This window comes from Anomaloglossus baeobatrachus, chromosome 1, assembly GCF_048569485.1.
Source record: "Anomaloglossus baeobatrachus isolate aAnoBae1 chromosome 1, aAnoBae1.hap1, whole genome shotgun sequence".
NCBI lineage: Eukaryota > Metazoa > Chordata > Amphibia > Anura > Aromobatidae > Anomaloglossus > Anomaloglossus baeobatrachus.
This window is the reverse complement of record NC_134353.1, coordinates 488,821,406-488,833,496: the sequence shown is the minus strand read 5'-3', so window position 1 is coordinate 488,833,496 and position 12,091 is coordinate 488,821,406. Positions and strand designations below refer to the sequence as shown.

General features: G+C 41.1%; 1 protein-coding gene across 2 annotated transcripts in view; it reads right to left on the bottom strand.

Moving 5' to 3' along the window:
* The window catches only part of ANO8 (anoctamin 8), a 210,786-nt gene that overhangs the window by 68,969 nt on the left and 129,726 nt on the right, over positions 1 to 12,091 (bottom strand). For both annotated transcript variants that reach the window (XM_075315516.1, XM_075315525.1), the window contains exons 7-11: positions 8,419 to 8,546; positions 7,697 to 7,858; positions 7,135 to 7,287; positions 3,128 to 3,254; positions 806 to 861 (exon numbers count right to left, since the gene is read on the bottom strand). In XM_075315516.1, coding sequence (XP_075171631.1) covers positions 806 to 861; positions 3,128 to 3,254; positions 7,135 to 7,287; positions 7,697 to 7,858; positions 8,419 to 8,546 — 626 coding nt within the window. The remainder of the gene's footprint in view (positions 1 to 805; positions 862 to 3,127; positions 3,255 to 7,134; positions 7,288 to 7,696; positions 7,859 to 8,418; positions 8,547 to 12,091) is intronic.

Sequence of the window (12,091 nt, the reverse complement as noted above, 5' to 3'; positions counted from 1 at the left end):
AAAATATACCCATAAAGAGAAAAATCAGAAAAACTGACAATTTTGCTGCGGTCTCTTAATTTTTGCCATAGCTGTACAGTTATAGCAAAGTTTAAATAATGGCTCGTTGCCACAACTGTTCATTGGCACAAAAAATGTTCAGCACAAAATGTGTGTGGCAAAATGTGTGGCGCGGTCGTACAATATAAGATAAATGATTATCAATGCTGAGTCATGAAACTAGAGTAGTAACATGTGCTATGGTGGTATTGCTGGACTTTGCTAAATGTGTTCATAGAGATGAGCGAACCCAGGGTTCAGTGTTAGGTATTCGTACCAAACAAAGACTTAACAAAAAAAAACCCCAGAGTTCGAGTTCGGAGAGCGGGTGCTTTACGTATGCTGATCACTCGTGTGATCACTGCTGAGCTCAGGTACACTTGGAGCTCAGGACAGTGCGAGCCGCTTGAAGTATTTGATCAGCTCTCACTCGGGGTAACAACAGTGTGATTAGATGTGGTGTGCACCAAATTAAAAAAAAATATGTAAAATGCTCACCCTCCCCCAGAAGTTTTCTGCTTTTTGGCTGGCGGCATGTGTGCAGAGACCCGAACTGCCCAATTAGTGACTTCTATTGGGGTTCAGGTCAACTCTGGGTCCCAAACTGAACTGTTTCAAAAGTCCAGCTGCACCCGTTGACCCAAACTTCCATGGGTCTGCTCATCTCTAGTCTTTCACAGGAGCATGTTTGTTATCTGAAACATTACAACTTTTAACATTTGTGCCCAATCTTTTCGACAACCCACCTGTTTGGAACGGTACTTACTAAAACAATTTTGATGATTAGATGTTTCTCATAGGCACTCTGTAAACGGTAATTCTCTATAAAGGACATAGAAAGTGAAAAGAAGGTGAATACACATAGGAAATGGAAAATATGCATACAAATAAAAAGCATAAAGAAAATAAATAAAGCTGGTCATAGATATGAGCAAACAGATGGGCTGCTAACAGACAGCTAAGCAATTGGATATTTGTGGACAAAGGTTTTGGCCTAAATTATCATTTTCAAAAAGTTTGCTTCTTCAGTTTTAGAGATGCAACTTGGATTAACTCTAGATTGTCCTGAAGTGTGATCAGATGAATTGCAAAACATTGCAAAGTCATTAACTGTCACGAAAATAAAACAAACATTTTTATTCCCGCTACAAAATTACATGTTTACATCATTTCAGTGATCTGTTAACGAGGACAGGGCACGCTGTCATGCTGACTGAATTACAAGAGCAGACTAGATGCTTTAAAGGGGTCTGGTGTGTGAAATCAGACAAGCTCAATGCGAGTAGGAAACATTATAAAAAGTATTGATTGGCTTTTTCGTGTTTCTGCTCATTTACAGCCACCCATACAGAGATCATTTCTAGAGGGAGAGAGGGCGTTTTTTATGTTGTTGTTCACACTACATCTGAGAACATTGTTTTATCCTCCGGGAGAGCCTTTCAGAGACTACGACTGGCTCTCCCTGGGGTGCCTGCACACATTATACAGTGAAGCAAGCCTGTGCGTGGTGGTAATAGTTTCACGGATGAAACATCCGAGCACCCGCGATACTCAGCAGAGTTCCGTGAGTACCCAAGCACGCTCATGCTCGATCGAGTAACAAGCAGTACCGAGCACGTTCGCCCATCACTATCAATACTGAGTTTTTACATAAACCTGATATACAGTGGAACTTCAGATTACGAGTAACTTGGTGTGCGAGTATTTCGCTATACGAGCAAAGCTTGCTGTAAATTTGTAACTCAGTTTACGAGCAATCTTTGCTGTATGAGCACATACTCACCGCACATACTTCCGGTTCCGTACTTTCACCATGCTCTGACCCGCTCTTGCAGTCTGTACAAACACACACAAACACGCACAAACATACACACACAAACACACACGCACACAAGCACACACACATATTATGTTATGATACAGCCCCGCACAATCAGCTCTACCCTAACCTACTGTATCCTCATCTATCTCTTGTAGACTGTGAGCCCTCGCAAGCAGGGACCTCTCTCCTCCTGTACCTGTCTGTGTCTTGTACTGTTTATGATTATTGTACTTGTCCCTATTATGTATACCCCTTTCACATGTAAAGTGCCATGGAATTGATGGCGCTATAATAATAAATAATAATAAATAATAATAATAATAATGCTCACCTTACCTTCCGTTCCCTCGCCAGCCTCCTGGTTCTTGTAGTCCGCAGGTACAGTATGTGTATCCGGTTACTGTTGTAACGATGGAGGAACTTCCTCTGTCAGCCGCTTTTCAAAGGCAGCTGACCAATCAGAGGCAAGCAGCTCATGCCTTTGACGTCAGCGCACTGGCCAATCAGAGGCAAGCGGCTTCTGCGTATAACGTCTGCTGCTTAAACGCTGAAAGCGATGGTTACCCAATACACATCCTGTACCTGTGGACTACAAGAACCGTGAGGCCGGCGAAGGAACAAATGGTAAGGTGAGCATAATATATGTGTGTATGTGTGTGTGTGTGTGTGTGTGTGTGAGTTTGTGTGTAATGGCACAATAGGGGACCAGGATGTGAAATTGAACAAATTGTGGAATGAATTGTGTGAGCTTCCATTATTTCCTATGGGAAATTTTGCTTTGCTAGACGAGTAACTTGGTGTACAAGCACACTCCTAGAACGGATTGGGCTCGTAAACCAAGGTTCCACTGTAGTTGTCAATAACATTTTTAAAACTTTTGAAATGCTTATAATTGTTCTTCAGTAACCAGAGAAACATTTGACTAACATTTAAAAACACTGAAGCAGCAAACTGTACGATAACAAAAATTTGTGTCCGCCACGTCTGTATACATGTACAGAAGAGGAAATGAATGGCTTCCAGACATATGTGGCACTAATCTCTGAGAAAACAACAGATCTGATACATACAAATCCTAGCTGTCAGAACTTTGTTTTCTCGGCACGTGCTAGGCCTCACAGATTTGAAGATTAAATATAAAACTGATAAAATAGAAAGTGGCAACCCAAGTCATATATAAAAAATAAAATTAATAAACTATAAAGAAATAATATGATGCGAAGACTAGTAAGACGAGTCAGTAACAAGCACATTAATAACACGTACCCATATCATTTAACCAGTACGCAATCTTCCGGTACACCTCGTCACATGAACTAACAATAACAGCCAAAAGAATCTTGGGAAAGAAGCGTACAAGTCTTGGGAGCTCTCTGATACTGAGTACGAACTCCTGCAAAAGAACATTAAGCATAGTCCGATTTGTGAAGACTTTACAAAGAGTAGAGAGGGCAAAAATTATGACAGAACTTCAAAAAGTTCTAGATCCTTATTTAGTAGCTAATGCATGTAGTGAAGGGTATTATTCATGGAAGAGATAGGTAATCTAGTTGAACTATCTGACTGCCTTTGTAAGGTGAGGAAAATATATGAGGGGCTGCTGATAAGGGTACCGTCACACTAAGCAACATCGCTAGCAACATCGCTGATGAGGCACAACTTGCTAGCGATGTTGCTGTGTGTGACATCCAGCAACAACCTGGCCCCTGCTGTGAGGTCGCTGGTTGTTGCTGAATGTCCTGGACCATTTTTTAGTTGTTGCTCTCCCGGTGTGAAGCACACATCGCGACAACGACAGAGCAGCAACTAAATGTGCAGGCAGCAGGAGACGGTTTCTGCGGACGCTGGTAACCACGGTAAACAGCGGGTAACCAAGAAGCCCTTCCCTTGGTTACCCGATATTTACCTTCGTTACCAGCGTCCGCCGCTCTCAGCTGTCAGTGCCGGCTCCCTGCTCTCTGCACACGTAGCCACAGTACACATCGGGTAATTAACCCGATGTGTACTGTGGCTAGGAGTGCAGGGAACAGGGAGCCGGCACTGGCAGTGTGAGAGCGGCGGACGCTGGTAACGAAGGTAAATATCGGGTAACCAAGGGAAGGGCTTCTTGGTTATCCGATGTTTACCGTGGTTACCAGCGTCCGCAGAAGCCGGCTCCCTGCTGCCTGCACATGTAGCAGAGTACACATCGGGTAATTAACCCGATGTGTACTGTGGCTAGGTGTGCAGGGAGCTAGCACTAAGCGGTGTGCACTGGTAACCAAGGTAAATATCGGGTTGGTTACCCGAAATTTACCTTAGTTACCAAGCGCAGCATGCTTCCACGTGTAGCGACGCTCCAGCGATCCCTGCCAGGTCAGGTTGCTGGTGGGATCGCTGGAGCGTTGCTTAGTGTGACATCTCACCAGCGACCTCCTAGCAACTTACCAGCGATCCCTATCAGGTTGTATCGTTGTTGGGATCGCTGGTAAGTTGTTTAGTGTGACTGGGCCTTAAGTCTTTGGCTTTACCCAGAAAGAAACGAGAGAGGATGATGAAACTTTACATTTATTCCACATACTCTCCACTGATGTCAACACACTTCTTACATTGGTATTGCAAGTTCTGTAAGCCTAGCAAAAAGAAGGATTTTGTTTGTGCCTCAAACCAGACATCCGTAGCAGCCATGGCATCAGAATTGGTGTGAAATCTGGTACCCTTGAGGTGTTTCTTCAGGTTTGGAAACAGATGATAGTCAGACAGAGCTAGATCTGGTGAATAAGGTGGGTGGTCAACCAGCTGGAAGCCCAGCTGTGCCAGTTTAGCCGTGGTCACTTGTGCAGTGTGAGCGGAGGCATTGTCTTGCAGGAATTTGGACAGCTTGCCGTGCCTTTTGGCCTTCAGAGCTGCCTTCAATTGGTCCAAAAGTTTAATGTAATACTTTGCATTGATGGTGGAATCCTTTTGAAGGTAGTCCACTAGCAGCACACCCTCCTTATCCCAGAACACAGACGCCATCACCTTAGTGGTTGATTTTTGCACCCTGAACTTCTTTGGACCAGGAGAACCAATGTGCCTCCACTCTTTTGACTGCTCCTTGTTTTCAGGGCATACCAATAAATCCAGGTCTCATCCATAGTGACCAGTCGATCCAAGAAGTTCTTATCAGTCCGGAAACACTGACAAATGGACTGGGAAGTTTTCACTCGCTTCTCTGATCTGTTGTTAAACATTTGGTGACCCACTTTGCAGATAGCTTCCTTATTTCTAAATGTTCATGGATAATGACACAAACATGTTCACGGGAAAGCTCCATGATGTCTGCTATTGCCTTAGATGAGATTCATCGATTCTCCAGTATGAGGTTGTGCACAGCATCGACGATCTCCAGAACAACAACCACTCTCGGTTGTCCAGGACATTCCTCATCATTGGTGCTGAAGTGGCCCGTTTTACATTTGGCAACCCAGTTCTTAACTGTGGAATATGAAGGGCATTGATCCACCAACGTCTGCAGCATATCACCATGAATATCCTTCACGGACATTCCTTGCAGAAACAAGAATTTTATCCCTCCTCTGCTCTCAGTTGCCGTGAATATTGCATTAGACTCCGCCATTTTGTTTTCCCACATGCGTAGAACATTGTTGCCATAAGCAACAAACACAAAATTTTGAAAACATATATTAGACACATAAAGCTTTCATGTGATGTAACATTCGTTACCATAGAAACAAAAACAAATCACAAAGCCAAAGACTTATCAGCAGCCCCTCGTATTTGCTTTCCCCATGGCCATCATTGGTTAACAACATCCAGTTGGAGGATTGGTTTTATGAAACGGTCAAATGACAAGAATTGTATTTGAGCAATGGTAAATAACAAAGGAGAATGAACTTATGTGAAATGTAAAAAATAGGGTTGAGCACAATGTTTACATTGATCGATATACTTTTTCTCTAGACTCTTATGACAGCCGACTTCTAGCCATCCCCTTTACTTTCCTAATACAGTGGAACCTTGGTTTAAGAGTAACTTGGTGTGAGAGGATTTTGCAAGACAAGCAAAGCTTTTTACAAATGTGTAACTTGGTTTAAGAGCAATGCTTTGCAAGAAGGGCAAATACTCACCATACACACTTTCGGTTCCGTCCTTTCACCACACTCTGACACGCTCTGGAGGTAACTTTCTATACATATGTACTGTATATTGTACACAGTATACCACTGTACAGTACAGAATATACTATATAGCATTTCTATTAATTTGCATTTGTGGATACAGTATTGTACTTTCTTATTAATAACCAGTACAGCTTATACTGTACCTCTCGCACACCAACAATTTTATTGTAAGCTTAAGTGCAGTTTAATTTGGTTTATATGTTTTTTACTGCACTGTACAGTATTTTGTATTAGTGTACTGTAATCATTTTATATGAATACATTACATTATTTTGTATTACTGTAATAAGTTTGTATAAAGACAGTAAATATTTTTGGGTTGTGGAATGAATTGTCTGTGTTTCAATTATTTCCTATGGGAAAATTCGCTTTGATATAAGAGTAACTTGGTTTAAGAGCAAACTCCCAAAACCAATTATGCTCGTAATCCAAAGTTCCACTGTACTATTAATTTTTTATTCCCATTCGTGCCTCTTTTTTTTTAATCAATTTATTTTGCAGTATGACTGTTCTGTCAACATCTTAACCACAAAGTCACATCATGCAGCACCCAGCCCTCACCATCCTCCTTAGTGAACAATGAAATTGATAATTATTGGGTCTCTAAAATGACTAAAACAGCGGTCACAATATTATGACTGTTTTTCCGTGATATGTATTTCTCCTCCCGATATATACCATAATATGAGAGTATCTGGACTCAAATGGTAGTATCTACAATGTTTCTTTTTTAAAAGTGTGTAAAATAAAAGAGACATATAAAAGTTCTTTACCGTCAGCCTATTGTGATGGCAATATTAACCTTTTCTCTGCAAAATTGAAGGTGGGTGTAGCAGCATCCTAGTCCATTTTTTCTACTCTCTACGGCTCACCGGTTGTGGGACAAATACACCTAGTATGCCTTCTAAGCCTGCATTGGGCTCCAATCTTTCCCATAGACCAATAAATCAAGTAACCAGTATATGTATGCTCTTGGTAGGTAAAATTGTTTGCAAGTAACTGCAGTGTAAGAATTCAATGCCCCTTATAAGATGTTACAGAATGGCTAGTCACGGAGCTCTCTTGAGAGAGAAATGACTGATTGACTAAAGGACTTTAAGATTCACTTACCTGCAGCTCAAAGCAAGCAAGCATCACAACAAAGACGAAGCAGAGACAGGACATGCAGACAGGCAGACTGACACAGGACTGGAAAAGGAGACGCTTCCATGGAGGATAGTAAAACTCCTCACAATTGGTCACTGGACTGATCCTCTTGACACCCTATGCAAGATTGAGAATAAAGGAAAAGCTGCCATTGAAAACAGGTAAAGGATAATATAGAAGAAGTCTACAACATATCCTGCTAAAGGGTCCTAGCTAGTGGTGAGCGAATAGTGAAATATTCCTGTTCAGATAATTCCGAATACCAAATACTATTCCAGGATTCAGCACGAATAATAAACCTAATGCAAGTCAATGGGGAACCTGAGCATTTTTCTTGAAGATTTCCCAGAAAAGCACCCGGGTTCCCCACTGACTTGCATTAGGTTTGTTATTCGTGAAGAATACCGGAATAGTACTCGGTATTCAGCAAGTATAATCCAAACCGGAATATCTCACTATTCTCCCATCATTAGTCCTGACACCACAGTATTCTAGTACAGCCTGTCATTGTATGGTTCGCACTTACCCTGAACTGTGGTCGTGGCTCCTCAATGAATTCTGCAGGGGTATCTAATGTTCCCCATTTGTAGGCCAGCTCTGCGCCTCTGCGTTTCCAACCTTCTAGAAACAGTGTAGCCCATACTACATTGAAGAGTGCAAAGACCACACAGCAGATATCACGACTGGTCTAAGTAAGACAAGAAAAAGTCAAAATACCAACATTAAGTTTTATTGATAGTCATATCTTAAGCCTAACAAATAAAGGGAAATTATAAAAAAACAAAAGCATGGCTATTCCGGTCTGAGTCACGGATGGCTGAAATGCGAAGGACTTTTTTTAAAAATAATGGACAAGTCACCAAGATACCAACTAAATTAATAAATACAGCTACATATCAGGGAGTCGCTTCTCCTTGAAGACCTCAGTAACACTCCAAGTTGTTTGTGCTTAGACAGAAGACATCACTAAACTAGATTTGGAGTCAAGATCATTGATCCCAGTGTCAGTATGCCACTGTTGTACGAATTTCTGTCACGTCAGGGACATTGTGACATTTAAATTCTAGAGTTTCAATTCCCTTTGTGATAGAAAACCAATTCTAGTAGTCATTAGCAATAGCTCATAATCTGCTTATTAAATTTCACAAGTGATTGCAAACAACCCTTCAGCCAACAAAAATATACAAAAGATAATGCTAGAATTGTGTAAAGTTGATTACTATTTTATGTCTCAAAGAGATGACTTACCTGGTCTGATTCAGTGAAGAACCAAAGCATCATGCCGAAGACAGCAGGATAAACCAGTGATGAGGTGTAGAAGCCAAGCCATGAGAAATACATGGCAATCTTCACCCCAAAATAATCACAAATCTCATCTGGAAAGAAAATTTACAAAAGCTAAAACTAACATTGCCAACACTGGTATGCTTCTACTCTAGAACAGTTGAATAATGTATGTGTGGAGGACTAGATATGTATGTGCTTACATTAGTGACCTTACTTCTACAACCAGAAACTAGACACACTAGGATAGTCATCAAATAACTCTGACATACTGTCCAAGTCTACTACAATCCTAGTGAACCAGAGACTGATCAGTATGGGTTTCACGCAAGTAATCGCAGGGAGCAATTGACAGATTACACATCTCTGTGGTGGTATATTGCACCGGATATTAAAGCAACACAGATGATTAATATATAACAACGTAAAGGCTTTTGTGTACCAGTCTTGGTTAATGAGCTATCAGTAGTTTGTGTGCCATGATCATTCCTTCTTCACTTCTGAAAATGTTTCTGCTAACGTTTAGTGGCTTCTCTCAGGTCCCTCAAAAGAACTGTATTCATTTGAACTGTGCTCCGCTCCATACACTATATCTATCAGGCTGTTGCAAACAGCTGATAGGCGGAGGTGTCGGTTGTTAGGTCATCAATATCAGATCTTCGTAAGCAATCCCGAGAATAGGTCATCAATATCAATGTAATGGAACTCTCCTTTAAATCAAGTATGCAAAAAGGAAATAATGAACTTTACAGAGCTGGGACACCTTAGATAGTGGACATTTGAGAGGGAATCTGTCATGAAAAAGCCATTAATTTGCAGATCTGGGGTTAATCTGTAGTTTAATAGTGTTCAATAGCCACGCGTACTGAAAGATCGGCTAATGGGAGGAAATAAACTGCGCAGTTCATATTGAGTGGTGGCTTGGTCTGTGGTTACAGCCACTGCTCACAATGTACTAATTGGTGACTGAAGTCACGCCAGGTGCACCTCTATGACTGAAAGCCAGAGGATGTCGGGGAAAGTAAAGGTAATTTCCTCCTGGTAGCTGGATTTTTACTATGGCAACTGTGCATTTTTTGGACGCTATTAACTTGCAGAAAATCACCCCATATTTGCAAGTTAGTAGTATTTTTTTTACATGACAGGTTACCTTTAAACTATTTTATTTAGGCAACAAGTGAGATATTTACGCATTGTGCAGTTAAATACTTGTTTTTACTATTTTCGGGGTATTTCTTATTATGGGTATTTCTTTCTTTAGTATTTTTTATACATATACTTAAAAAAAAATGGTTTTAACATTTACTTTTTGTAACATGTTTCTCAAGAGAAATAAATAATAATTATTGGGTTTTACTATAGCCTCACCAAAACTGCAAATTCTTCACTTTATCGTTTTATTAACAACACTCAGCATTATTATTCTCCATTATCTGTTTTTTTTTTCCTTTTTTTTTTTAACACTCAAATCATGTTCAGGCAGATAGTTGACTCAAATTTTATGTGCTGCCATTCCTAAACCCTAGATCCTTGACCAGGGGTCGGGAACCTATGGCTCGTGAACCAGATGTGGCTCTTTTGATGGCTGCATCTGGCTCACAGATGCAAACCTTTAATAAAAAAATACTGTATTTTCCGGTTTGTAAGACACATTTAAATTGGAACTAAAAATGAGCAGCCTTTTGAGTGGCAGCAGCTGCTGATCAGCTGATAGCTGAGGTGGATATTCATAGTGATTCCCGCCCCCCTACCTGTTGTTTCTCCCCCTATCTGTTATTTATGCTTATTTTATTATAGAATTGTTTTACTGACTGACTAAAAGGACCTGTGCTGATGTCATTCCCATGTGACCAGAAGGGGCGGGGCCTCATCCAACAGAAAAAGTTGGTTCCTGGTATCAGCTATCTTGGCAGGCACCGCCCCTTCTGGGCACTTGGGTATGACATCAGCACACGCCCTTCTAGCACTTAGTAAAACAATTCTACAATAGAATTAGTGTAAATAACAGATAGGGGGAGGAACAACAGGCAGGGGGGCGAGATTCACTATGAATACCCACCCCAGCTATTAGCTGATCCTCAGCTGCGGTCACTCAAAAAAGCTGCTTATTTTACAAACTTTACTTACTTTTGTTTCAAAACCTATACATCCTAGCTGACAACTAAAGGCATGTATAGAATCACCCTGATAGTGCCAGTATAGCACTAGCTTTATGTTATATTCGAAAATCCTGGTGATTGGTGTGCTTTAACAATATATTTTGCTCACTGTGTATATTCCAATGTGGATATAGATTTGCTTATCTATGCACTGGTCACTTTGTGTTAATGATCTGGCCTTTTTTGCCTCCTCCCTTTTTTCTATAACTGGTATTAATTTGGATGAATTATTAACTAAAACAACTAATTCTGATACCCTTTGGAATTTTGATACTTGGTGTAAAGATAGGGTTGTGTAATAGCCATAATAACAATGAGACTTAATAACACGATAGAAATGTCGCCTTTCTTATGTGATCAATTTTTAACTTATATACCATTCATGTAATAAAGATTTATATTTTGTCATATTTGGGGCCTTTTGACCTGTTTGTTTGGAGGGCTGTGTTAGAAAAGAAATAATAGGGTTATTATTCTTATAAAAGATTATTCCCATCATTAAAAGTTCTATGTTGGTGAAAAACAAACCACAGGGACCCACAGCTCTAAATAAACGGTAATAAAATGCCTCATCGGAAAGGCGGAAAGGAGTGATCAACCCCTACCAATTCACAAGTTATTGGGATAATTAATTAAAAAATATATTTTTTTATGCTGCTGTTATTTAAATCTTATTTATATATATTTTTAAATGTTTCTTGGGGTGACTATATTGCAGACATGCACTTTTGTCCAGCATGGTCTTTACATTACAGCAGCACTTTATGGTAGCTGCAATGAAAAGATGTAAATTGCTGGACAAATGTCATAGACTATTACATTCTACAGGAAGGGATGGGTTACAGCTAGTGATGGGTGAACCCAAACTGCAAAGTTTGGGGTCCGTGCATGGATCCCGAACACAGGCTTCTTAAGGGTGCTTTACATGCTGCGACATCGCCAGCGATAGCTAGCGATGTCGTGCGCGATAGCACCCACCCCCGTCGTTCATGCGACATTTGGTGATTGCTGCCGTAGCGAACATTATCGCTATGGCAGCGTCACACGCACATACCTTTTCAGCGATGTCGCTGTGACCGCCGAACAATCCCTCCCTCAAGGGGGAGATGCGTTCGGCGTCATAGCGATGTCACTGCTGCGTCACTAAGCGGCCGCCCAATAGAAGCGGAGGGGTGGAGATGTTCGTCGTTCCTGCGGTGTCACACATAGCGATCTGTGGTGCCGCAGGAACGACGAACAACCTCGCTACTGACCAGACAGTGATTTTTGGTAAATGAACGACGTGTTACAGACCAATGATTTTTAACTCTTTTGCGATCTTTTAAGGTCGCGCCTAGGTGTCACACGCTGCGATGTCGCTAACGACGCCGGATGTGCGTCACAAACACCGTAACCCCGACAATATATCGTTAGCGATGTCGCAGCATGTAAATTGCCCTTTAGGGAAGTCTATGTTACTGTTCTGGTTCAGACAACTG